Here is a 27,898-nt window from a genome sequence, read left to right as displayed (position 1 = left end):
GTCAATCGCCACCTGGAAGACCTCGACAACCGGGGACGAAGACATAATGTGCGGGTAAGAGGTCTTCCAGAATCAATTGAGCCCTCACAATTGTCTCACTCTGTTACGGCCATCTTTAATGGCCTTTTGGAAAGGCCCCCTGACACTCCTATTGTGCTGGAGCGCATACACAGGGCCCTGAGACCTAGGGGAAGGGACACGGACCCCCCTAGGGATGTCATATGCTGTGTTGCTGACTACCTCCTAAAGGAAGAGATAATGAGAAAGGCCAGAAACGGGGGTAGGATACACCACCAAGGTACTGAGATTAAACTGTTTCAGGATTTGTCAGCGATTACCTTGCAGAGAAGGAGGGAATTGAAACCCATACTGGACATACTAAGAGCCCGCTCAATCCCATACAGATGGAAGTTCCCTCTTTGCCTGTCTGTTACACATGATGGCCATACTGTGAATCTCAGGGTCCCTGAGGATTTAGAACATTTTTGCCACACTCTCAACTTGCCACCTATGGAAGTACCAGACTGGTATAGCGACTTCCGCCTTCCCTTGCTCCGCAGAGTTGACTCCATGGATGGAATAGCTGAAGCTGGCAACTTCAACATCGGCAGGCGCAGGAGAGCTCACCCCCTTGCCTCTCCCCCGAGGGCCCGGGGCAACCTACGCAATCACAGCCCCACCGCTTCTCCCGACCATAGAAAACCGAGACGCTCATGAAGATCCTTCCGATGCCGTCCCTGTATTTTGGATCACAGTAAGCTGCACTTGGTGCAACGTTGCCGTCACCACCTGAACCACGTTCACACTGGTTCCCACTTTGTTTTTCTGTTACCTTGATGCCGTTCACACCTGACTACCTCCCCCTGCTAACGCCATGTAAGGGGTATCCTCCTGTTATTAGAGTTTGACAGTGACATGTTACCCGCTGCCCAGTTGATTCCGGTTATTGCGACATTTTTCTCTTCTGCCTCTGCCGCAATCCTGGGCCCACGTCCTTGCTCCATGTCTGCAGAACTTATGTTCCCAATCTACCACCATAGCTGATGCGAACAACTTCATACCCCAGCTGTGCACAATTTTACTTTGAGTGTTCTGCCACCCTTCATTGCTCTTCCTTGCCTAGCTTAATTTTTATAGCTATTTTTATGCATCTTTGTGTTCTTTTATATTTTTTTCTTTTATTTTCCCAGCACCGGCTTGCCTCATGGGACATACGTCACGGGTGAAGGTATTGTAATCCTGCTCTGAATTGTGCTTCTCCCATTTCTCTAGCTCTGCTTAGTCCTATAACCGGCAGCCTTAATAACAATGCGTTATAATATATGTACTGTTACTTAACCCTTTTTGTCGGCTGGATCCCCTCTCTAGCATTATTGGACGGATCGCTGGACTTTTCCTGGCCATTGCTATTGCTACTAAGCTTACTACCTTCATGCCTAGGTGGCCGATCAGGATCTGTCTCACCATTGTTTTAGAATGTTTTATTGCGTTTTGTTTTGTGTGACGGAATAACTGCTTACATGATGATCCCACAGTTTTCTTTTTCATGTTTTGCTTATATAATACAGATCCGAAACGGTTCTCTATAGCTCTTTGCTGAAATGATCAGGTTTCAGATTCAGATGTTATTACTGTATGTATAAACTGTGCTAAAGTCACTGCCCTGGGGTTATGTAGTCATCCTATGGGGGTCCTTTCTATCCCTTCCCCCAATTATACGCATTCCTTGCCACTCAGCTGAGGTTAATGCTGCCCCACACCCCCCTTTACATAGGTCACCCTGGGTCCCCCTGATTTACCCTTGCTTCCACCAATTGACCCCTGTCCATTTTCACACCGTAAGATCGGCTTCCTTTAATGTTACGATCCCCTCCCCCTGCATATACGCGGATGCGCTAATGCCTCCATAATTTCGCCCTGCCTCCCTGTCCATCCATCCACTTCCCATCCGTTTTTCTTCAGGCGCCTGCTTGGCGGGTATCCCCCACAACCCCTTCTCTTGACCTCAAGAGACATAGAGTTCACTCTCATCCTCGCTCGACCACCAATCACCCTCCACCACAGGAATCTCTGTGAGATATCCCTGACCTACACTGGTTCTGTGTTTTGTCAGGTAGGTTCTAATTAGACCTCCTGACCCCAGTACTCACCTCGCCTCAATCCATCCTCTCCCTCTCTCCCCCCTCCCCCTCCCCTTCCTCACTTTCTCTTTTTCTACTCACTTGCCTCCCTTTTACTTGTTTCCACCGACTTCTTCTGGTAGCCCCCCTACCCCTCTCCCTCCCCCTTCTGTAATCCCCTTTCCTTCCTTACCCCTTCTCCCGCTGCTCCGTTTGTGTCTCCGCCACTCGTCGTCTACGCTCCTTTAACCCCAACTACGCCCTCATCATCATGCACCCTCGTGTCAATCGCCGCTCCCCGGACTCTAACTCCCTCAAGATAGTGTCCTTAAACGCAAAAGGTCTAAACACCCCTGAAAAACGCTCCCAACTTTTCACTCTCATGAAAGCTATGAAAGCGGATGTTGTCTTCGTCCAAGAGACACATTTCTGCTCTCAAACGGTTCCCAAATTTTCTAACTACCATTACCCAACTGGATACCACTCTACCAACCCCAACTCTAAAACAAAAGGTGTTTCCATTTTAGTCTCTAAAAAGACCCCTCTTCAGATAACAGATACGGTGATTGATGACCAAGGCAGATATGTTTTCCTTAGAGGTTCGGTACACAACAAACCTATAACATTAGCCAGCGTATACAGCCCCAACACGGCGCAAGTTCCCTTCTTTAGGTCGGTTACGAATCAACTGGCGACGTTTCAATCGGGTATGTTGATCCTAGGGGGTGATTTTAATGTCCCCCTGAATCCTCAATTGGACACTTCTACGGGTTCCTCCCGCCTCCCCTATAGAGCCCTCAGGCAAATTAAACTCTCTCTCCAATCCCTTCTCTTGCACGACTCCTGGAGAACCCTCCATCCTACAGAAAGGGATTTTACATTTTATTCCAATCCCCATGACAGATATTCTAGAATTGACTATATTTTCTTGACTCAGTCTGATCTCCCGTTTCTCACACATGCAACTATTGAACCCATGGTCCTCTCGGACCACCACCCCACGTCGATCACTTTGACCTTCCCTGTACCACACGAACGAACACCCATTTGGAGACTAGATCCGAACATCTTAACTGATACTACACGAGCCTCACAGATCCGACAATGTCTTAGCGACTATTTCACAGAAAACAACACACAAGATACTTCCTTTATTACTCAGTGGGCCGCACATAAAAGTGTAATACGCGGGAAATTGATGTCTATTGCTGCCCAACTTAATAGGGAACGGAAACGCCATTTATCTGACCTTTATTCGAAACCTAAAAATCTTGAAACTGCACACAAACGTACGTTGGCCGAGCGAACCCTCCAAGAATTACAAAACGTTCGCTTCTCCATTCAAGAGGAGCTTGGCAAATCCATTAAAAAAAAATATATGCTTTCCCAGAAACTCTTTTATGAGTTCGGCAACAAGAGTGGCCATCTTTTGGCCCGAGCCTTGCGAGTCAAACAATCAAAGAATAACGTACACTCTTTGCATACCTCCTCGGGCAAAACACTCACCTCTAACGTGGACATAGCTAAAGAGTTTGAAAAATTCTACTTTAATCTCTATAATCTTGATCGTTCTGACACCTCCCCATCCGCCGCTCTTTCCAGGCAACTGTCGATAAAACATTTCCTGGATGAATTTTGCCCGTCCATTCAAAACCCCGACACTATTTCTGACCTGGATAGCCCTATCACTTCCCTCGAATGGGCTAAAGCCCTTAAGCAGACGAAATCCGGCAAAAGTCCGGGACCGGACGGACTGCCCGCGGTCTATTATAAGACCTTTTCGGACGTCCTACAAGACCCCTTTAGGAGGGCCTTTAACTCTATTTCCGACGCCACACCCCTTCACCAAGACCTATTAGAGGCTCACATTGTAGTCATTCCGAAAGGAGACAAGGACCCGACTCAGACTGGAAACTATCGACCTATATCGCTGCTCAATGCCGACCTGAAACTGTTTTCAAAGATCATAGCCAACAGACTCCTCCCACTCATCCCTACATTGATTTCTCCTGACCAAGTAGGATTCATACCGGGCCGTGAGGCACGAGACAATACGACCAAAGCTATCAACCTGCACCACTTAATGAATACCACTGGGCAGAAGGGCTTCTTTCTGTCACTCGACGCGGAGAAGGCATTCGATAGGGTTGCATGGGATTACATGCAATCTGTTCTACAATCCATTGGCCTGGGACCCCGATTGTTACGCTTCATTAATGCCTTGTACGTTTCCCCTAGAGCGAAAATCAGAGTAAACAATACCCTATCGAATGCCTTCTCCATCCGAAACGGGACCAGACAGGGTTGCCCCCTGTCCCCTATCCTCTATGTCCTCACTCTAGAACCATTTTTGAATCACTTGAGACGAAACCCAGATATCGCTGGAATTCAATCCAAACTAAAAGAATACAAAATTGCCGCATATGCAGACGATATCTTGTTGTTTCTGACCAACCCCCTGACCACGCTTCCATCCATCTTGAAATCGTTTGAGCTATTCAATAGGTTATCCAACTTAAAGATTAATTTTAACAAATCCTACGCCCTAAACATATCCCTCCCCAGCACCACGACAGACCAGTGTAAACGCAACTTCCCTTTCAATTGGACAGACGATGCTATTACTTACCTGGGCGTACAGATAACAAAAAACCTGAATGACCTCTACAGCAAAAACTATATACCTACTTTACATAAGATCATAAGCGACCTAAAACTATGGGATAAGCCCATTTTCTCTTGGTTTGGCAGAGCATCCATTTTAAAAATGAATGTTCTCCCTCGCATGTTGTACCTCTTACAGGCAGTTCCAATAAAACTCCCCCCAGCCTTCTTCAAATCATACAGACAGACCTGCTCAAAATTTCTCTGGGGTGCACATAGACCAAGAATTAGTTATCTCCAACTCTCCCTACCCAAGAGTAAAGGCGGCATAGGCCTCCCAGATATTTCCAGCTATTACAAAGCTACACACTTAATGAGGATAATTGACTGGAACATTCACTCACCGTATAAAGACTGGGTCGACTTAGAAGCATCTTTCGTAGACTCTCCCCTCCGCTCCCTACCCTGGATCCAACGCAAACACGTCTTCCCCGCAATCAAGTCCCATCCACTCATTGCCCCGACTATACTCTGCTTTCTTACTGCCTGTACTAAGGATGATATCTCATCCGTACCCGGTCCTCTGACCCCTCTCAAGATGAACCCGGACTTTCCACCGGGTATGCACGGATCCTTTCTCCTTAAGCACTGGTCACGAATACCACTACAGATATCATCATTTTACAAAAATGGACGTTTCCTAACAGCTCAACAATTGGCCGCGGACATGAAAATGCCTCCTATCCCCATGTGGACCTTCCAACAGATCCGACATTACCTTCATTGCAGTAACAAACAAAAGGTCTGTAATAGACCTCTGACCCCCTTTGAAAAACTTTGTTCTTCCACCACACCTCTGACACACCTCATATCCTTAACTCACTCTCTTCTATACCAAGGATACATCCCCGGGGATTCTTTGGCTTGCAAGGCTTGGGAGAAAGACCTTAATCTATCCATCTCTAGTGAAGAGTGGGAAAACATTTTTCTCCGTATTCATAAAGGCACTCTAAATGTATCCACTCAGGAAAATGGGTTCAAACTCCAATGCCGTTGGTACAGAACCCCTGCTCTGATCCACTCCTGGGATGTTCAAGTTTCTGATTTATGTTGGAGATGCCACAATCAACGTGGCACTCTATTACACCTTTGGTGGCTCTGCTCGACCATCCAACCTTTTTGGAATACCGTACATTCACTTGTTAACAAAATTACAGGTACAACGCTGCCCTTTCAACCATCTCTCTATCTTTTGCACCATGATGCTTCCCTTCAAACTTCTTACTGTAAGTCTCTTACTCTTCACCTAATTAGTGCAGCCAAGCAATGCATCCCAATCCACTGGAAGTCTACTACTGTTCCCTCTGCCAGAGATTGGATCCGGAGAGTAGATAAAATAGCTCAACTGGAGGAACTCATTCACATCAATACTGACACACCAACCAAATATGCCTCGAAATGGGCCCCTTGGCAGCACTTCAGAACCTCTGATGACTTCCACCGTCTGACACAACCTTCTACATAACTCAATGTAATCTAGTAAGAACTCTTGTAACCTGATTTTCCCTAGACCCTTTCTATGTGGACCGGTTTCATAATACCTATTGTACCACCACCTTTATCACATAACCCTCAGAAAGTTTCTTTCACATCAAGCAGGATCTCCAGACGGCGAGTGGCGGAGTACTTACCTGTAGCCCCACCTAACAGCCTAACACGTCTATCCACTTGGCTACAGTCTCCACTCTCACCCCTATTCCTTTCTGTAACTCTCTTCCCCCCTTATCCTCTCTTTCTCTCCTCCCTTTCCTTACCCCCCCCTCCGCAAGCCTTATATATCCCTATCCTCACAAGATGTAAAACCCCTCTCTAATTCTCTATCTATCTATCTAGCGATCTATCGATCTATCTATCTATCTATTACTACCCCCTCCCTAACCTACCTCTCCCCTTTTTTTTTTTTCTTCTGTTTTTGCCTACCTTGCATCGATACTCTCTCATTATGCTCATTGTTGCACCCTTTTCCATAAACATTGATAAGGGAGTTGTACCTTTTTTCTTTCCGCCTCGGGTAATTACTGATCTTTGTCAATATGTCTGGTACCTTGAGCAGATAACCGTATGTCGCAGTTATCTATGTTTACAGTGAGATACTTAATATTGTCTGATCGCCTGTATTGTTGGCTTACTCACTGTTATGTTAATCAGTCCTTGGTTGTCATTTTTTTCTTTTCTTCCCTGTATGTTGTTTTTTCGGAAAACAATAAAATCTTTGGAAAAAAAAAAAAAAAAAGAAGTAGACACCGACACAGTAGGGAGCACAGACTCGGAAGCAGCCACAAGAGGAGTTACACCTTCAGATTTGGAAACTGACACCTGGGGGGGCCCTCAGGACTAGCTGAAACAGCTCCACCAACCCCTGGCTGCCCTCCACATTCCTCCTCCTTCATCCTCAGTAGTTCTTCCACCACCTCTGGTTGATTATGGAGGGCTTGGCTTCAGGGCAAAGGCTTTAGGAGTGACCTAACCTGTGTAGCACTAACCCCCAAAGGAGCTGCTGGGTAGTTTTGGGCTTACCGTTACCTCCTGTTTTCCTCATTGTATGTCTAGGAGTTCCCGTGGTAGATGGCCCAGTAACTCAGAGACTGACAAACGATCCACTTGAATGGGTTTTATTTTGCAAAACGTAGACAATAAGACAGTCTCTTGAATTGGGATCAGAGGGTTGGAAATGAAAGTTCAGGTACTCTTATGCCCCGTACACACGAGCGGACTTTTCGACATCCAAACTCCGACGGACCGAGTCCGTCAGACTATCCGATCGTGTGTGGGCTGCAACGGACTTTTGATTCGCCAAAGTCTGACGGACTTTAGAAATGAAGCATGCTTTAAATTTTCCCGTCGGAACTCCGCCGGACCCGGTCCCCTTCGAAAAATTCGCTCGTGTGTGTGCTACTCCGACGGACTAATACCGACGCTAGGGCAGCTATTGGCTACTGTCTATGAACTTCCTACGTCGAATCCAGTCGTACGTCATCACGTTCGACTCCGTCGGAGTTTGGTGTGATGGTGTGTGGTCAAGTCCGTTCGGTCGAAAAATCCGCCAGAACTCCGTCGGAACTCTGGCGGAACTCCTTTGGAGGTCTGTCAGACTTAATCCCTCTCGTGTGTACGGGGCATTAGTGTCAAAGTCAAATTTGTTGAAGAACTTGCTTACTTTGACGGCATCCAGAGAATAGCCATTCACAACTGGATGATCACTTAAGTTGGACAGTCCCTCTCTCACAAGGCCTAGCAGCCAACAAGGCGCTTACTCAGGAAAAAGTCTTTGTCACAGATGTTATTGTAGAACATACAAGATATGTCTCTGCCACAGACGTTGTTGTAGAATATGAAGGAAAACTAAACTTGAAACACTAGTAGGATACCTGGAACTTTCAGCCAGCTTGGCGATATCCACAAGACCTGATTCTCTCGGTTACTTCAGCCCTTCCAGGCTCTCACTAAGAAGCCAACCCGCACATGGTCTTCCTCTGAAGATTCCTCCCCTGGAATGCTTGAAGTTACTGGGTCTCTCCCGAACCGGAGACGGCACTTAACCACCTCAGAATCTTTCTTTTAGTTTCCTTGCCTCAGGCTAGCCAGCCTGAGACATTAAAGTCGGGTGCAACATGCGATGCATAGTAGTCTATTATGCTTTACCTTTGCAGGGAATCAAAGAGGAAATAAACTCATCAGAGTTTACTTCCTCTTGAAGGGACCACCTGGCTTGGAGAGAGACTGTCACTGTGGCTCAGGACGGGGACATGTCGTGCTGGTGAGAAGTCAGCATCATCTGTGCTCCTGCACCCTACTGTCCTTGTCCCTTGTCAGACTCAACTTCATGCGTGTGCATGTGTGCCTTCCTATTCTAATTTCTTGCCCTCCTGAGTCCTGTCCCTGAGCTACTTACTTACTGTATTGATAATAGTAACATAGTTAGTAAGGTTGAACATGGGCGTCCGCAGAACTTTTTTCAAGGGGGGGCATAATTTTAGGGTCACCCATGCGCGGCCCCTTTTCAACAATGTCATTATCACATTATCATGGTCAGAGACTGCAGACGTAGTACAATCCCTAGAATAAATAATAGGTAATGGCCAACAGGCCCTCTTACCAGACCCATCGAAACTACAGCAGTGATCCCTCTGGCTGAACGATCGTTCACTCGACCCGGGGGCGACTCTGGTCAGTGGTGTAGCATGTCTGTATCCTGGCAGTGACTGAGTCTTTCTCTCTCTGGCGGTGCTGGGCAGCATGGCTCTCTGGTGGTGCTGGACAGCATGGCTCTCTCTGGTGGCGTGGGGCAGTGTAGTTCTCTCTCTGGTGGCGCTGGGCAGCGTGGCTCTCTCTCTCTCTAGCTTCTGCCCAGCACACTCCTTGTTCTTTTTCCTGTAGAATTCTCTCCCTCAGTTTTTTTCCAGGCTGCATTCTCTCAATCTCTCTCTTGATCAAGCTGTATCCTCCTCCCTGTGGAAAATGGGGTTGCCAATCTTTGGGACTACATGTCCCATGATTCTCTGCTCTCCTAGTCTCCTTTGATTGGCCCTCAGTTATGGCCAATAGGGAAGGAACGGAGTGGGCAGGAAGCTGGGCGAGGAACCTGGTGAGAGCTGTCGTCTCTTCTCCCTGACAGGAGAAAGAAGGGGGGGGGGTGACCGGGGGAAACCTGATAGCCCGCAGCTCGCCTTTCTCCTGTCACAGCGCCGCCTAGTTCTCTGCTGGACTGAGCATGGAAAAGAGAACGCAGTCACACTACAATGATAGGGGGGCTTGGCAGAACCTTGATGGTGTCACCCCACTGGCGGTTGCACCCCCATAGCGATGGAACTGTGTTGAATTTAAGATCTCATCCCTGATTCCAGGGGCGGGCACTTTACCCCCCTTGCCCCTACCTGCGGACGCCCATGAGGTTGAATAAAGACACCAGTCTATCCAGTTGAACCTGAGTGAGTGTCTACAATTGTCCCTATCCCTGTACATTGCACACTTACATCGGTCCCTACACTCAAGGAGCCCACAATCCAAGGTCCCCATTCATATACTAGGGCCAATTTTTGACAGAAGCCAATTAACCTACCTGCATGTCTTTGGAGTGTGGGAGGAAACCGGAGTACCCGGAGGAAACCTACGCAGGCACAGGGAGAACATGCAAACTCCAGGCAGGTAGTGTCGGGATTCGAACCAGCGACCCTTTTTACTGCTAGGCGAGAGTGCCAACCACTACACCACTGTGCCACCCGTAAAATAATAATAAAATAAGAAATACATTTTCTTGCCCTAATATCTACCTTAAAGAGGGATTCCACTGGAAACAAAAATATTAAAAGCCAGCAGCTATAAATACTACAGCTGCTGACTTTTAATAAATGTACACTCACCTGTCCCGGGTTCCAGCGATGTCAGCAGCCGAGGCCGATCGATCGCTCAGATCTTGGCTGCTGCCGCCTCCATTCTCTGTGAGGGAATCGGGAAGTGAAGCGTTGCGGCTTCTCTTCCCGGTTCCCTACTGCGCATCCGAGAGTCGCGCAGCGCAATGGGAATGGTCCGCGCTGTCACTGGGACCCGTGTGTCCCAGCAGACAGTGCGCCGGGACAGGAAACAGCATAGACTCCCGAGGGAGTCTATGCCCGGAAGTGGGTGCAAATACCTGTCTTAGACAGGTATCTGCACCCCCCTCCCCCCTGAAAGGTGCCAACTGTGACACCAGAGGGTAGGAGGGTTCCGATGAGCGGAAGTTCCACTTTACGGTGGAACCAGGCTTTAAATCACATTGCTAATTGCATATTATACTTGTTTGTAGCATAAATACTAAAATTTGCACTTAAAACTGTCATTTTTGGAAATGCCAGTAAAAACTCGGCTGTGCCAAGAAATTTTGGGTGTCTAGTCAGTAAATTTCAATCTGGTATCTTGGCAACACTGCACACTGGGTATAGGGAGCAATAAAGCTCCCTGGATCAGTAGGCCTCACTGGAGCTTAGGAGATCAGCAGTAGTGCAGCCACACCCTCTGGAGCTATAACAGCTTCAACTCTTCTGGGAAGACCGTCCACAAGGTTTAGGAGTGTGTCTATGGGGATTTTTGACCATTCTTCCAGAAACAAATTTGTGAGGTCAGGCACTGATGTTGGACGAGAAGGCCTGGCTCGCAGTCTGCACTCTAATTCATTCCAAAGGTGTTCTATCGAGTTGAGATCAGGACTCTTTTCAAGTTCCTCCACCCCAAACTCCCTCATCCATGTCTTTATGGACCTTGCATTGTGCACTGGTCATGTTGGAACAGGAAGGGACCATCCCCAAACTGTTCCCACAAAGTTGGGAACATGAAATTGTCCAAAATGTCTTGGTATGCTGACGTTGTTTCCCTTCACTGGAACTAAGCCTCCATGCTTCCTTCAACACACAAGCATGCTTTTCCCAGTTCATTCCATGGAGACACCAATATCTGTATGGGTAAGGCTGCGTACACACGGGCGGACTGTTCGCCCAACTTTGTCCGCTGAACAGTGTTTCAGCGGACAGTCCGCTCGTGTGTGGGCTTCAGCGGACAGTTTCAGCGGACAGTCTGACGAACAAAGTTTTTCGGAATTCCCGTAAGACAGTCCGCTGAAACTTGGTTTGAGCGTACAGTCCGCTCGTGTGTAGGCTTGTTCGTCAAACTAAGTTTCGCGCATGCTCAGAAAGGATTTCCATGGCGAAGGTTGCATTGCAGTGTATTGGACGTCGAATTTCTCGTCCCGTCGTACGTGCCGTTCACGTCATCGCACAAGTTTTCAGCGGACTGTTCGTTCGTCGTGTGTGGTCAAATCCGTTCATGCTAATTTTGAACGGACTGTTTGTCAAACTGTTTGACGAACCTAGTTGGGCGGACAGTCCGCCCGTGTGTACGCGGCCTTAGATGTATTCCCTACTTTTCCCCATAGATTGTGTTGTGTCAATCGAGCCATTCCTTGGCTTCTCTCTTGGTCTGGACGGGATATTTCCTGCCTCAGCCCCCGGTCAGATACTGCCTGTGACACCCTCCTCCCCCCTTTATAAGCAGGACCATTTTTGGCTAGGACAGAGGTTCACCTTGCAGGACAATGACCCCAAACACACTGCTAAAGCAACACTTGATTGGTGTAAGGGAAAACATACAAATGTGTTGGAATGGCCTAGTTAAAGTCCAGACGTCAATCTAATAGAAAATCTGTGGTCAGACTTAAAGATTGCTGTTCACAAGTGCAAACCAACCAAATTGAAGGAGCTGGAGCAGTTTTGTAAGGAGGAATGGGCAAAAATCCCAGTGGTAAGATGTGGCAAGACTCATAGAGACTTATCCAAAGCGACTTGGAGCTGCCAACACTGAAGAAATGGCTGCACTCCAAGATCCATCAAAATTCTTTAATAAATGAACATTCCAAGTGTTACAGACAGTTCAAATGGTAGACGCGTTTCACACACTAACAGGTGCGCTTATTCATGATCTTGCGGCAGAGACCACTTTTATCTTGCAGTGGACCACCCGCTGAAGAAGGGGATACCAGGGTTATGGCAGCTAGCTGCTGCCCTAACAACGATATCCTCCTTCAACCAGCCGCCATAAAACTGCAGTGGGTGGTCCGTAAGTTAAGGAAAGATTATTTGTTAAATAAACATGCCCATAGCAGAAATGCTTAAATTGCTCTGATCCATGGGGATGATCAGATGTGAGGTCTAAAGCGGTTAACATAATGCTATTACATACAGTACATAAAAAGATATATATATATATATATATGTGTGTGTGTGTATATATATATATATATATATATATATATATATAATATCTATATTATATAGACCCTTCACGTGTGTATATATCTAATCTCTGTTCATCTCTTGTCTCTGTTCAGGTGTGGTACATATGAATGCTGATGCACCCAGAAAGATCCAAACAATAGTTATAGAAAGAAACCAAGCAAAGTTCAACACAGTAAAGGGAAAAGGCCATTCATACTCCACACAAAGCACAATGTCAGCATGTGAGTGTGTAAGCAGTAAAGGACGTATATAAGGGCCATAGATATCCCAGCAGATACTGGTGTAAACGAATAGCAGCACGGTCGGTGACAAATCAAGCAAAATGGGAAAGGTCAGTTTATAAAAACAATTATTTTTTGGACTAAAAATTAAAGGCCGACTTTTTCCAATACTTTTTTTTTAAATTTAAATCGTTTTTTTAATTAATGTCGTTTTTATTGCCGTCTTTGGAAAATTTTCCGTTCTTTCCTGTCTATTTGACAAGCGTTTGGCAGAGCAAGTGAAGGCAAATCTACCTAACATTGATGGCAATATAAACAATCCTTCTAACAGAATATGGAAAGGTTAGAGCCTCTGCCAGGATTTTTTTGCTTTTTCTGTGGGATGGGAGTGTTGAACCTTGTGGTGATTTGTTGTAATGTTACATGTGGTATGAGGTCCCGGAGGTTGCTTCTCCAACAACAGTAAAAATGGGAGCACTACGTTAGTTCTGTAGTACCCTCCTGTGTACATAGTTGGTTAATGTAGGTAAATTTAGTTGGGCTTCACTATAGCCTGTGAAGCCAGGTTATTTAGGGTCAAGTAAAGGTCTCAGTCACCTCCCCCTGGCTTCAGGAAGCTTCTAGAAGGTCCCAGAACTTAGTGGGCGGAGGGGTGGAGAGTTCAGCCTGAATGTTCATGGGAACTCTACTAATCCCTGGGGGGGAAGGACCACCCAGTAGGTGGAGAGTGCCCTATAAGTATTTGGGAGCCTGGCCATGTGGTGAGAGAGTCCAGGATCTAGAGTCCTGGAGGGGGCCCTGGTGCTGGGGGGGGGGGGTGCTCTACTTCCAGGCATAAGTGTGCTTCTGAGGTAGAGAGAGAGAAGTAGAAGAAAAGCCAGAGACTTCCTCACCCCCTGCATTTCAGTCAGGCTTGGCTGTGACAACATGCTAGCAAGAGGGACCTGTACAGAAGAAGGCCTGGACAGAAGTTGCCATCTTTGCTCCAGGAACCCCCCAAGTCTACAAGGGAGAAAACAGCCAGGTGCAAGACTTAGCTAGTTTTCAGGAGGGACAGAGCTTAGTCTACCTTCATACCTGCTGGGAACATTTCAAGTGTTGAGCTGCATGCTTTAATATTTATTTTAGTGGGAAAAGATCTAGATTCCCACAGTCAGTTTGGAAGATATCTTAAAGGAGTACGGCCAGGGAATTTGTGCTGGGGGTCAGCAATTGTTATTCAGTTTGTCCTCACGGTTTGTGCTTTGAAGTCAGTTCTGGGCACCCCATATTTCAATAAACCTGTCCAAGTTACATCCCCTAAAAAATAAAATATATCAAAACCAAGCCAAGGGAATGAATTGTTGACTAATGAGTGCTTCCCAAAAATGTGTGTTGCCTGGCTGTGCAGGAGAAGGCGGACCCAACAGCCCTTTATGGGGTAGAGCTACAGTTCACACATTCCAAAAAAAAACATTTTTCTTCATCAAAAACAAATGTGTTTTGGGGAATTTGTCAGGGCTAGAATCAAGAAAAAAAACCTATATGTATATACAGGTATATTTACCCCAATGTACTCTCATTGAAACTAAAAGCACAATGCTCCTTGATTCTTTGACTGAGGTTTCTTCGTTTTAGCTTCAAAGAGAAAATTAGAAATAATGATATGAATAATGAATAATTGTCAGGGGAGAAACACTAGCAATGAAAATTGTAGTGCCCATTGGTGTTGAGTTGAAGAATGCTCCTTATGTTGGTGGTCAGTGGAAAAGTGCCTCCTTAAATTGGTGGTCGGTATAGTGTTCCCTTTACTGTAATGGTCAGTGTGACTCCTTATTTTAATGGTCAGTGGGTCACCATTACAATACTATTATAAATTAAAAAGTGTCCCCTCTTACCAATAGCTAAAAAAGATCACTGATGTCAATAATGACTGAGAGACAGATATTGCTCATTGTTCACGGAACCACTGGCAACCTCTGAAGAAAGATATGACCTAGTGTGACGTGAAATCTAACCAATACTCCGAACCTTTGCCCCTAAATTGAACCCGATCACCCTATGAGATCGAAACAATGTCCTATCAGGGAACCCGAAGCATGTCCTGGAGGAATTTGAGTTTTGCCTTGCGAAGCTATACGCGGCGCCAGAGGGAAATGCAGCTCAGAGCACGGCAGACTTCCTGGAAAGCCTTTCGCTCCCATCCTTAACGGGGGCTCATGTTAACCTCATGGATAGGGATATTCAGCTCTTCGAATTTCTACAAGCAATAAAGGAACTTAAGGTGGGAAAACGTCCTGGGCCTGATGGGTACACCGTGCTTTATTATAGGAAGCTGGCACCGGTAGTAGCTCCCCACCTGGTGGCAATGTACAACTTGGTGAAAAATGGCTACCCTCTCACCCCAGATCTTCTGACAGCAAATGTGGTGATGATTCCTAAGCCAGACCGTGACCACTCATCTTGGGCCAATTTCAGGCCTATTTCGCTCATCAATGTAGATATGAAACTCTTGACAAAAATCTTGGCGACTCGACTAAACTCTTTTCTCCCCCGTTTAATAAAAAAAGAAAAGGTTGGCTTCGTACCACAGAGACAGGCGGGAGATGCAATTCAACGTATAGTTCAACTCCAACATATAGCCCAGGCTCGCTCTCTGGAATCCATGCTTCTCTCCCTCAATATAAATAAGGCCTTTGACTCCTTATCTTGGCCCTATCTTATGTCTGTCCTACGGCACTATGGATTCGGGACTTCTTTTATGACTTGGATGTCAGCCCTATATGATTCCCCCCGAGCAAAAATTAAATATTACGGATTTGAATCCCTCATTTTTAATATCCGCAGGGGAACCCGCCAGGGGTGTCCGCTGTCATCCCTTCTTTTTGTGTTGGCACTGGAACCTCTGGCGGAGGCAATAAGAGCTCACCCGGATATCAGGGGCATTGAAATAGCAGGTTGCCCCCATAAGATTTCCTTATTCGCTGATAACATTATTCTTTCTGTCACCTCTCCTAGAACTTCCCTGCCAAACTTACACACACTGTTGCAAACCTTTGCATCTCTCTCAGGACTCCAGATTAACTCATCAAAGTCGAAGGCATTGTCGACTAACCTCTCTGTGGAGTCGCTGGGGGACTTGCAGTTGGCCTTTCCTTATCAGTGGGTCTCCTCTTTGCCTTATTTGGGAATCCATCTCACATCGACATATCAGGCTTTATATCAGGCGAATTATCCACCATTATTCAAAAAATTAACGGATATGTTGTCGGCGTGGTCCTCCTTACCTCTTTCATGGTTCGGGAGAATAACAGCCATCAGAATGGCGTATTTCCCAAAGCTACTTTACTACTTTAGGGTTCTTCCCATCCCAATTCCCTCCCATGTCCTCAATACCCATCAGTGTAGGATCCTGCAATTTATCTGGGGATCGTCTCGCCCCCGTATTAATAAACAAATCATGTTCGCCAACAGAAATAATGGGGGGCCTCTCGGTCCCGAATATAAGAGACTACTACGTAGCTGCTACCATTGCTCCGCTCTCTCACCTCCATGAGACGTATCAACTCCCACTATGGGCGACTATTGATCTGCTTGAGACTGACCCCGTCCCGATCTCTTCATTACCATGGCTCCCACCTATACATCGCCCTAAGATTACTGGGCCTTGTATGATTCATACGCTATGAGTTTGGGACTCGGTGAAGTACTCGGCGGGGCTGGCTTCTCCCCATCTCCCGCTGTTGCGACTTTTACGTTGCCCACTTTTCCCTCTGGGCCTTGATAACCCAGCGCAATTCAAGTGGTGGACCATGAATGGATTCGACGACGTACACTCCTTGCTTACTCCCACTAGAATCTTAACATATGATGTTTTACGCTCGTCACATGACATACCTCTACGAGAATATTTCAGGTATCTACAGATCCGTCATTTTCTCCAGAGTCTCATTAAATCTCAAGACGCCCCATACAGGTTGACACCGTTTGAGAGCATCTGCAGATCCAGGCCCCACTCTACTGGTCTGATATCTATGATATACTCAGCTCTGATCTCTAAGAGGAGACCTCCAGTGCGGTCTTATCATTTGCAGTGGGAGAGAGAGTTGGGGAAGAAGCTGGATCCGGAGGATTGGCAGGCAATGACCCTAGCCATATCCAACTGCTCGCGCAACGTAGTAATTCTGGAAAATGCATATAAGGTGTTATACCGGTGGTATTATACCCCGACGGGCCTGGCTCGCTTTGTTCCAACCTGTTCCCCTCTTTGTTTCAGGGAATGTGTCCAAGTGGGCACTATGACCCATATTTGGTGGACGTGCCCGCGCGTGTGCAGACTATGGGTCAGGGTGTATGCATTGCTCCGTAGCTTACTTCGAGTAAACCTTAAAAGAGATCCATTTAAGGCACTCCTTGGCAAACCAATCACTGCGCTATTACGCCTAAAGCGCCAATTGGCGCAACATCTCTTTACTGCAACTAAGTTGACAATAGCCAGAGCATGGAGAACCCCAGCCCTGAGTTTCGAGGCAGTCAAGCACCGACTGAATGATGTTATGGTCAATGAAAAATTGTCTTCTGTTCTTTCTGACATGCATGCCAAGTTCCTACGTGTCTGGCAACCCTGTATCGCATATCATTATTCTCCTAGATTCGATTCTCTTTTTTTGACCCTCACTACTCCTCCCCTGCTTTTCATTCTACAACCTCTTCTAATCAACTCTTGACTCTTTGTACATCTTCTTCTCTCCTTCTTTCTTTCGTCTTACCAATTTACAGTAGATGATTGCTATGGGCTGTCAATGTATTGTATGACACGCTTCTGTTGCAGTCATGTGAAAACCCGGATTCACCCGGACACAGAAAATGTTGGCATCGCTTGGGCAACAGCCTGCTTCAATTAATACTATACTGTGAAACACCTGAACTGTAATTTGTATGAAAGCCTATTGTATTGGAATGTAAACTTGTTAATTAATAATAATAAAAACTTTTATAAAAGAAATCTAACCAATAATGCTTTAAACAAAGATCAAAGTCTAACAGAGGTTTGAACTCTTCCCCACCCTGATAAAAAAATAAAAATGTTTTGTCTGATGTTAAGCTTTCATATTTATCTAACTGTGATCTTGTGTGTGCCCAGCTGAGTTTTTAGGTTTATATATTGAGTGTGGAACATTCCATTTCTTTATTTGACAATCAAGAAGTAAAATTTATTTCACAGCTTATAAATGTCTACCCTTTTATTAAATTAGATCATCTTTTACGAAGACAAGAACTTCCAGGGTCGCTCTTACGAGTGTAGCTCTGAATGTTCTGACCTGTCCTCATACTTCAGACGCTGCAACTCCATCCGTGTGGAAAGTGGGAACTGGATCCTGTATGAGCAACCCAACTACAGAGGACACCAGTACTTCCTCCATAGAGGAGAGTATCCTGACTTCCAGAAATGGATGGGCTACAATGACTCCATTAAGTCTGTGCGTCTGAGCCCCCAGGTAATACAATGTAGTACAATGTGAATTAAAGAATACCACTGCCTCTAGCCATGAGACAAATCCCCTGTGTAGCCAGCTTAGCATCTTGATGCCTGTGATCCATCTTACACTGTTATGCCACGTACACACGATCAGATTTTCCGACGGGAAATGTTGCATGTGAGCTTGTTGGCGGTAAGGCCGACTCTGTGTATGCTCCATCGGACAATTGTTGTCAGACTTTTCACCAACAAATGATGGCTAGCATGCTCTCAAATTTGCCACCAACAAATGTGTGTTGTCGGACTTTCCGTTCGACAAAAGTCCAAAGTACAAAAACGCATGCTCAGAATCAAGCACAAGCCGGAAGTGCTCGGTCTTGTAAAACTAGCGATCGTAATGGAGATATCACATGACCATTGAACTTCCTTTTTATCAGCTTGCCATATGTCTTGTACGTCACTACGTTCGCAATTGTTGGCCAACATCATTTGTGTGACCGTGTGTATGCAAGATAAGTTGGAGAAAACACCCTTCGAACAAAATTCCACGATTTTGTTGGAAAGTCCTTTCGTTTGTGCGAGGCATAAGTCTTAAGACATGTCAAAACAACACAGACCAAAAATGCCTAACAAAATAAATAAATAATATACATGTGGGGTCTTCAAAAAGTTTCCACACTTTTAAATTTCTGTGGGAAACAATGAGGGCGCAGAGTTTTGCTCATGGCATTAAAAAGGTGCGAGGCTAGGAAAAATGTATCGCAAAGGAAGTTGACTATGCAGAAAAGTGATATATTTTATTCATGAATTCTTAATAAAGAGAGTTAAAAAAAGTGAAAAACCTTTATATATATATATAGGCACTGGAAGAGAATAAAACTCCCAAGTGAGAAAGTTGGTAGTGTTGATGTTACAGGTTTGACTGCTTGGTTAATTTCAAGTTTTGCTTCCTTCTTTAGCACCATGGTTCCTTTAGAATCAGGATTTATGAGAGAGAAGACTTCAAAGGTCAGATGATGGAGTTCACTGAGGATTGCCCTCATGTCTATGAGAGATTCCGCTACAATGATATTAATTCTTGCCATGTCCATGATGGCTACTGGATGTTCTATGAGGAGCCCAACTACAGGGGACGTCAGTATTACCTGAAACCTGGAGAGTACAGGAGATACACCAACTGGGGAGCCACAAGCCCCAGAATTGGGTCCTTCAGACGTCTCCATCATTCCTATTAAAACATTTTAAGTTTTCTGCTTGACAATAAACTCGATAAAGACATTTTTTTCTATTTGTTTTTTATGCAATGTAGATTTTTGATGAGAATTTGTAAAGTTCAGCAACCTATACAACTGGTCAAAAGCCACTCTTAGTCAGAGACACAATTACGTACAGCAGGGGTCTCCAAACTTTTCAAACAAAGGGCCTGTTTAATATCCTTCAGACTCTAGGAGGGCCGGATTGTAGCCAGCAGGGGAAGAAAATGTCCTGGACCTGGCATCAGTGAGAATAAATATATGGCCTCAGGGTTGGTAGTCATCAATAGAAGGAGGAAGAGTGCCTCTATTAGTAGGAGGAAAAGCATTCCGTCATTGGTTTCAGTAGAAGAAATAGTGCCCCATTATTGGTGTGAGTGGGAGGAATAGTGCCCCATCATTGGTACCAATGGGAGGAATAGTTCCCCATCATTGGTATGAGTGGGAGGGATAGTGCCCCATCATTGTTGTCAGTGAGAGGAATGGTGCCCCATCATTGGGATCAGCGGGATGAATAGTGCCCCAAGGGCTGGCCAAGGGCCAGATAAAGGCTAGCAAAGGGCCACATCTGGCCCTCGGGCCGCAGTTTTGAGACCCCTGATCTACTGTATATGAAAATAAATAAATAAAATCACATATTTAATTATTGCATGCAGAATAAGTTGGTTGCTTACATACATACTGGAGGAGATTTACAAAAATCGGAGCTTGCAAAATCTGGTGAAGCTCTGCATAGAAGTTAATCAACTTACAGGTTTTATTGGCGAAGCTTAAAGTGGTTGTAACTAGGGATGAGCTTTTTGTTTGGGTTGAACATGAGTTAGACTCGAACATTGGCTGTTTGATCTGCACGTCATGCCACATAATGCACTGCAACATCGCAGTGCATTGCTGTCTGATGATTGGCCAAGCATGCACTATGAACTGCATGCTTTGGCCAATGAAAGCGCCATCAGCAAAGGGAGCCATAATTGACCAAAGGCAGGGTGCCTTTGGCCAATTATGGCTCAGGGGGTTAAGTCCACGCTCCCCACTATATAAGGCCGCCTGCACGTCAGCCCTGTGTAGTGTGTTGCTGGCCTTGACCGAGAGGGAGTGTCATTTCATTTCAGGGGATTCAGTTAGCTGCAGTGTATTTAGTATAACTACATACACACTGTATCCAGTTAGCTGCAGTGTATTTTATATATATATATATATATATATATATATATATATATATAGAGAGAGAGAGAGAGAGAGAGACAGAGTCAGTCTCGTGTGTATATATATATATATATATATATATGTATATATATATAATATGTATATATATATATCCACTGCATACAGTTTAACTATATTTGACTGCAGGCCATTCCTGGTGTACTATTTCTAATATACTTCTGGCAGGTCGGTAATTTAGTGAGCTGAAGTGCATAAAATATATATATAGTCTCCTACATATATATCCATTGCATTCTAGTCTAGCTAAGCCTATATCTGACTGCAAGCCATTCCTGATGTACGTTTTCAAATACACTTTCAGGCAGGCAGGTGATTCAGTGAGCCGCAGTGCAAACATATATACAGTCTCCTACATATATATCCACTGCATTCTAGTCTAGCCAAGCCTATATCTGACTGCGGGCCATTCTTGGTGTACGTTTTAAAATACACTTTCAGGCAGGCAGGCAAATGATTCAGTGGTCTCCTATATGTATATATAGTTTATAAATACACTTTAAGGCAGGCAGGGAGGTGATTCAGTGATTTGCAGTGCATAAAATATATATATACAGTCTCCTACATATATATCCACTGCATTCCAGTCTAGCCAAGCCTATATCTGACTGCAGACCATTCCTGGTGTACATTTTCAAATATACCTTCAGGCAGGCAGGTGATTCAGTGAGCTGCAGTGCATAAAATATATATATATATATATATATATATATATATATATATATATATATATATATATATACAGTCTCCTACATATATATCCACTGCATTCTAGTCTAACCAAGCCTATATCAATAATCGAAAACTCCCTAGGAGTGGGATTTTAATGGCACTAACAAAACACAAATGTATTATACAAAGAAAAATGTATTTATTGTACATAGTAGAAAAATACATAAAAAATACATTATATACAAAAAATGCGGATGCATGGTAATACAAACACAAAGAATGGACCTAGACAAAGTGCGTCAGCCTGTACCCAATGACGTTAGGGAGATACAACAGATTCTCCTTCATCAGGAGTAAGTTGCAGGGAAGAACTATCTATAAAATGCAAATACAGGGTCATTAACCAAAGAGGAGACTATTGTGTTGTATGTACATAAACCAGGGGTGCCCAACCATTTGAAGAGCGAGGGCCACTTAAGCGAATTGGTAACTGGTCACGGGCCACAAGGAGCGGAGCGGGAGGATGACAGGTCCATGTCCACGGACACAGCCCTCTCTTCTCTATGGGTCCTCTAAAGCCAAACGGATTCTCCCAGACGGAAAGGGAAGATCCCTTTCTATTTTATTTAGGTAGGCGAGTATAAACAGACACAAGTCCGTTTACATCTGCTGCTCCATAGAGGTGAATAGTAAGTCCGATTGGGTCGGACCAATCATGTGAAAGAGGCCTAAGGCTATTTTCACAATGATACAAAGAGGGCTCCGCGGGCCACATATGGCCCCCGGGCCACTGGTTGGGCACCCCTGACATAAACCATAATCTGGTGGTCATTAAAGTATTACATCATAATTTGTACTTACATCCCAGTCGCTTAGCAAAATGTATCTCAGCATCCAAAAAATGTTAAAACAACAATAGGATTCGAGCAGCATGGGATTGTCCACAGGTCACATTGGCCAATTACATTGATCACAAAAAATTGGAAAAAAAACACAGCAATGGGGGGCCGCACAAAAAGAGCATAAGCAAATCCCCCTAAGGCCTGTCCCCCTGTCAACCAGGGGCCCGGAATCCGGACTAGTAGGAAGTCAGTATGTGCACTGAGGTCCCAGACAGTTTGGAATCTGTAAAAAATAAAAAAATAAAGAAATAAGCAGGAAAATAGTATAGACAGGGAAATCCAAGATCCATGGCTTAAGGGCCGGTTCACACAGGGGGCGATGCAAGGCGACACCGACTTGCCTCGCCGCGACCTGCCGCGACCTCAGCGGCGACTTGCAAATGACTTCTGTATAGAAGTCAATGCAAGTCGCCCCGAGGTCGCCCAAAAGTAGTACAGGAGCGACTCGCGTCGCTCCTCTCAGAACGGTTCCATTGTACAGAACGGGGGCGACTTGTCAGGTCGCGGCGAGGCAAGTCGTGTGGCCTCGCATCGCCCCCTGTGTGAACCGGCCCTAAGGATCTCAACAAGACTGTTTTTCAAGGCAGAAAATTAAGTCCTGAAAAATAATATAGAAAGCCCAAAAGGGCGATCGATCATTTTGTTTTTTGAAATATTATTTACCTATTAAAGATCCTCCATGGAGCAGACTCTCGGTAGCTGAACAAACGCTCCCTTCCCCTCACCCTGCTCATCCCATACTGACCTAGCCTTAAATAGGGTGATAATGCACAGGCAAACCGCAATCACTGCGATCAGCTGTGCAGAGAAAGATTCCATATAGGGGCCTCCTGGGGCACCTGTGCGCCGTGCCCACCCACTGTGCATGCACACCCACCACCCTGCGGCCGGAGCACAACAATGATGACACGAGCGCGCATATGAGCCGCGCATGCACACGGTGCGCAAATGCCCCATCAGTGCGGCCGGAAATTCCTGTCAGAAAAAAGAGAAAATTTCCTTTTACCGAGAACAGGACATCAGAGGAAAAGGGGCAAAGCACATAGGCACAGCCCCAATCCCCCATACATGGCCCCAAGTCCAAGGAAAAGGGGCCAAGTGGCCGCACTGGGTGCACAGACTAAAAAAGCTGAAAAAGTAAACAGTAAAAACTGTCACAAATGCATAGAGATACTATCAAAAACATGAACCCCCTACAACGGGTATACAGACGGCCATAGCAGATTAATAGTGTACCCATGAGTACGGAAGAGGGGTTCCTTACATATTTTGGAAAATCAAGAGGCCAGGGGACATGTGAAAAAAATCACAGGCTGCCGATTACATACATAAAAACAAAGAAAATAAGGGAAAATGGCTACATTTGGGTTATATCATACCTGCATGTAAATTAGTCCAGCCTACACGTACAGATACGTACAGACAGACCACATAACCATGACAGTAGACTGTAAAAATGTTACATAAAATGATGTTAATCGGGGAACAAGCCGCAAAGTTTTGAATTAGGTTCTGAACGAAACACTATGAAAATCAAAACAGAAACAGAAAATGATCATGGTTAAGGATAATAAAAAAAGGCAAAATTAAGTTATTATTTTTCCATACCCCCTGAATTGATCCCCTCCAAAAAGGGTCTAAAACACATAGCATCGTTCAACCCAGGGGGGTGGGTGGCTCGTAAGGTGTAAATCCACCGCAGCTCAAGCTGGAGGAGGGACTTATTCCAATCCCCCCAATTCGCTGGGGTGGACGCGATCAAGGATCAGGAATTTGATCTTGGGGAATCCCCCCTGATGTACTAAAGTGGTATGTCTACCTAAAGGTAAGTCGGGGTCGCAGACCTGCATGCTGAGTATATGGCGATAAGCCCTCTTCCAAAATGGAAGTTTTGTCTTGCCGTCATAAAAGCAGCTGCAGCTGCATTTCAAAAGGTGAACAACCCCAAAGGTTTTACAACCAACCCTATATCTGACTGCAGGCCATTCCTGGTGTACGTTTTCAAATACACTTTCAGACAGGCAGGTGATTCAGTGATCTGCAGTGCATAAAATATATATACAATCTCCTACATATATATATCCACTGCATTCTAGTCTAGCCAAGCATATATCTGACTGCAGGCCACTCCTGGTGTACGTTTTCAAATATAATTTCAAGCAGGCAGGTGATTCAGTGAGCTGCAGTGCATAAAATATATATACAGTCTCCTACATATATATAGCCACTACATTCCAGTCTAGCCAAGCCTATATCTGACTACAGGCCATTCCTGGTATACATTTTGAAAAACACTTTCAGGCAGGCAGGCAGACAGGTGATTCAGTGATCTGCAGTGCATAAAATATATATACAGTCTCCTGCATATATATATATATATCCACTGCTTTCTAGTCTAGCCAAGCCCATATCTGACTGCAGGCCATTCCTGGTGTACATTTTTTTAAAGACACTTTCAGGCAGGCGGGCAAGTGATTCAGTGATCTGCATTGCATTAAATATATATACAGTCTCCCACATATATATATCCACTGCATTCCAGCCTAGTCAAGCCTATATCTGACTGCAGGCCATTCCTGGTGTACATTTTCAAATATACTTTCAGGCAGGCAGGCAGGTGGTTCAGTGATCTGCAGTGCATAAAATATATATACAGTCGCCTACATATATATATATCCAATGCATTCCAGTCTAGCCAAGCCTATATCTGACTGCAGGCAATTCCTGGTGTACGTTTTCAAATACACTTTCAGGCAGGCAGGTGATTAAGTGATCTGCAGTGGATTAAATATATATACAGTCTCCTACATATATATATATATATATATATATATATATATATATATATATATATATACACTGCATTCAAGTCTAGCCAAGCCTATGCACAACATGCAGAAGAGTTGGTAGAGTGGATAACTGGATAACTAATCTGTCCTCATCCTCCTCATCCTCTGTCATCCAGGCTCAGAGTAGTTTGCCTGCCAATGCAGCTGCCAAAGTGGCCTATTCTGGCCTATTCCATCGGCTCAATGTCATCAGTCACTCCTTTCCTAGCCCCACCAACATGAATGGAGGAGTCCCCCAAACTATTCAACCACAGTGTTGGGTACATGCTGCAGGAGGATGCACAGCATTTTGAAATCTCCGCTGATGGTACCCATGTTGAGGAAGGCAGTAACGTGAGGCCGAGGGGTGCCGAAGAAGGACAAGAAACTGGCAGTCATGTTCCCCCAGCTGCAGCATACTGCCAGATTTGCTCCAGTGACAAATAGATGGGATGATGAGGTCACTGACTCTACGTGGGTGCCTGATAGAAGAGAGGAGGAGGCACATCTCCAATGAAGCAGGATGCCCTCCAGCGGCCAGCTGCATCACACCGCAGAGTTCCGCATGTGCGGACTCACCATGTATTTTGAAAAGTTCTTTGGTGTAGGCCTTTTTTGTTACGTGTGCAGCAGATTGCACCATTGCTGTTTGCAACATATGTCTGAAGCATATCAAGCATGGCCAAAACAGCAGCTGCTTGGGCACCACATGCTTGACCAAACATATGTCGACCTCCCCATGCAATCCATTGGCAACAGTACTTAAAAGACCCACACCAAAGAACAAGGCAGACCTCTCCTTGCTCCTCATCAGCTAGTATCTCCTACCCCACTATACTTTCAGTCCTCTCTGAAACCTGCACTGAGAGGAATGAAGGTGTAGAATTAGGTGTGTCAAATACTTGAGGGCAATCTGCTATCGCTACACCAACATCCGATTGTAGTAGGCAAATTTCTCTACACCAGTTGCTAAACCGTCAAAAGAAATTCGGTCCCGGCCATCCACATGTTCAATGGCTGAATACTAGCTGGGCTAAATTGCTAGCACTCCAACTGCTGCCTTTTCAGCTGGTAGACTGCCCCCCATTTGTGAAATGCCTACCAGGTGGAAATCAATGTTGGCAATGCTGCAGTGGCTGCACATGCAGCAGAGGGCCATCAATGAGTATCTGTGTGAGTATGGCACCAGGACAGGGTCAGGGGACCTTGACTTTTTTCTTCACGCCAGTGGCTACTGATCAAGGATGCGTGCACTGTCCTGTCACCATTTGAGGAGGCCACGAGGATGGTGAGCAGTGACAGTGCATGCATCAGTGATACTGTCCCTCTTGTCTTCCTGTTGGAGCACACGCTTTGTAAAGTAATGGACAGGGCACTTGAAGTAGAACAGAGGGAGGGAGAGAAGGACTTTCTTACCTCTCAAGGCCCACTTTACCCAGACAGTGTTCCTGTGGGCCCGCCAATCACATAGGAAGAGGAGGTGGAGGAGGAGGATGAGGATTGTGTCAGCATGGAGGTGGAGCCTGACACTCAGAATCAGCAGCAGTCTTCAAGGGATCATTTTCAGTCCCCAGAAACCCATGGACTTGTACTTGGCTGGGAGGAGGTGGATGTGGATCATGTAATCTTTAGTGACCCAGAGGACTCCGGATCGAATACCTCAGCAAACCTTCGTTGCATGGCCTCCCTGATCCTGCAAAGCCTGCAAAAGGACTATTTATGGTATTAAGGAGAGGGATCATAACTGGCTGGCAACCCCTCTTGATCCACGTTACAAGGGTCAGAGCATGAAACATCTTCGGGAGGCCTTGCAGAAAGGTTTGTGCAATGGGTTTCCAGAGCCTGGGAGGTTACAATTTCCTGGTCCTCCTGGACAACGTGTTGCTGAGGCTTCGGTCAGTCACATAAGGAGCGGTGGTGAAGGTGGTGAAGGTGGCCATCTGACCGATGCGTTCAGACAATTCTTTAGTCCACAGCCCCAAGGTATGATCGGTTCCAGCAACCATTGCCAGTGTCTGATTTTCATGGTGCAGGAATACCTTGGGGCAAGATTAGACTTGGAGACCTTTCCAAATGAAAATCCACTGGGTTACTGGGTCTTGAGGATGGAACACTGGCCAGACCTTGCACAATATGCAATTGAGCTACTGGCCTGTCCTGCATCCAGCGTTCTTTCTGAATGCACATTCAGTGCTGCTAGAGGCTTTGTAACCGATCACAGAGTGTGCCTGTCCACAGACTCAGATGATCGGCTCACCTTCATAAAAATGAATCAGTCTTGGATCACCAGCTACTAAGCCCCTTATGCTGATGTAACCGATTCATTTTTCAATGAATGTGAGATCCCTTGAAGACTGTCTATGCTGAGTGACTATCCTGTTATGCTGAGTGACTTATTCTTCCTCAATGTTCATGTTGATAGCTTCCAAGAACATTTTTTTTCAGGGCACCACCATCAGTGCCTAAGGCCCAATTTTTCTGCCCCTATTTAACAGGGGCATATAATTATAATTTTTGGTAAAATATTTAGCAGCAGGGCTTGTTCTTGCGCTCAACTAGAGTATCTGTGAGGGTTTCAGTGTTGTGGTACCACCACCAGTGCCTAAGGCCCAGTTTTTCTGCCCCTGTTTAACAGTGGCGTGTAATCACAATTGTTGATAAAATATTTAACAGCAGGGCTCGTTCCTGCGCTCAACTAGAGTATCTGTGAGGGGTTGCAGTGTTGTGGCACCAGCAGCATTGCCTAAGGCCCAATTTTTCTGCCCTTGTTTAACAGGGGTGTGTAATTACAAA

General features: G+C 45.4%; 1 protein-coding gene across 2 annotated transcripts in view; it reads left to right on the top strand.

Annotated features, from left to right (window-relative positions):
• Window positions 1-12,730: 12,730 nt before the first annotated feature.
• The window catches only part of LOC143975655 (gamma-crystallin-3-like), a 25,613-nt gene continuing 10,445 nt past the window's right edge, over window positions 12,731-27,898 (top strand). Inside the window, exons 1-3 of one of the 2 annotated variants that reach the window (XM_077478149.1) lie at window positions 12,731-12,878; window positions 18,003-18,245; window positions 19,186-19,504. In XM_077478149.1, coding sequence (XP_077334275.1) covers window positions 12,870-12,878; window positions 18,003-18,245; window positions 19,186-19,461 — 528 coding nt within the window. In that variant the 5' untranslated portion in view covers window positions 12,731-12,869 and the 3' untranslated portion in view covers window positions 19,462-19,504. Of the gene's footprint in view, window positions 12,879-18,002; window positions 18,246-19,185; window positions 19,505-27,898 lie in introns of those variants that run through there. The other variant, XM_077478150.1, reaches the window with a different exon arrangement.

The sequence above is a fragment of the Lithobates pipiens genome, unplaced genomic scaffold, assembly GCF_037356315.1.
Source record: "Lithobates pipiens isolate NorthernLeopardFrog02 unplaced genomic scaffold, aLitPip1_a1.2 Scaffold_13, whole genome shotgun sequence".
NCBI lineage: Eukaryota > Metazoa > Chordata > Amphibia > Anura > Ranidae > Lithobates > Lithobates pipiens.
The sequence above is the reverse complement of the archived record's forward strand: the minus strand, read 5'-3'. Positions and strand labels throughout refer to the sequence as shown.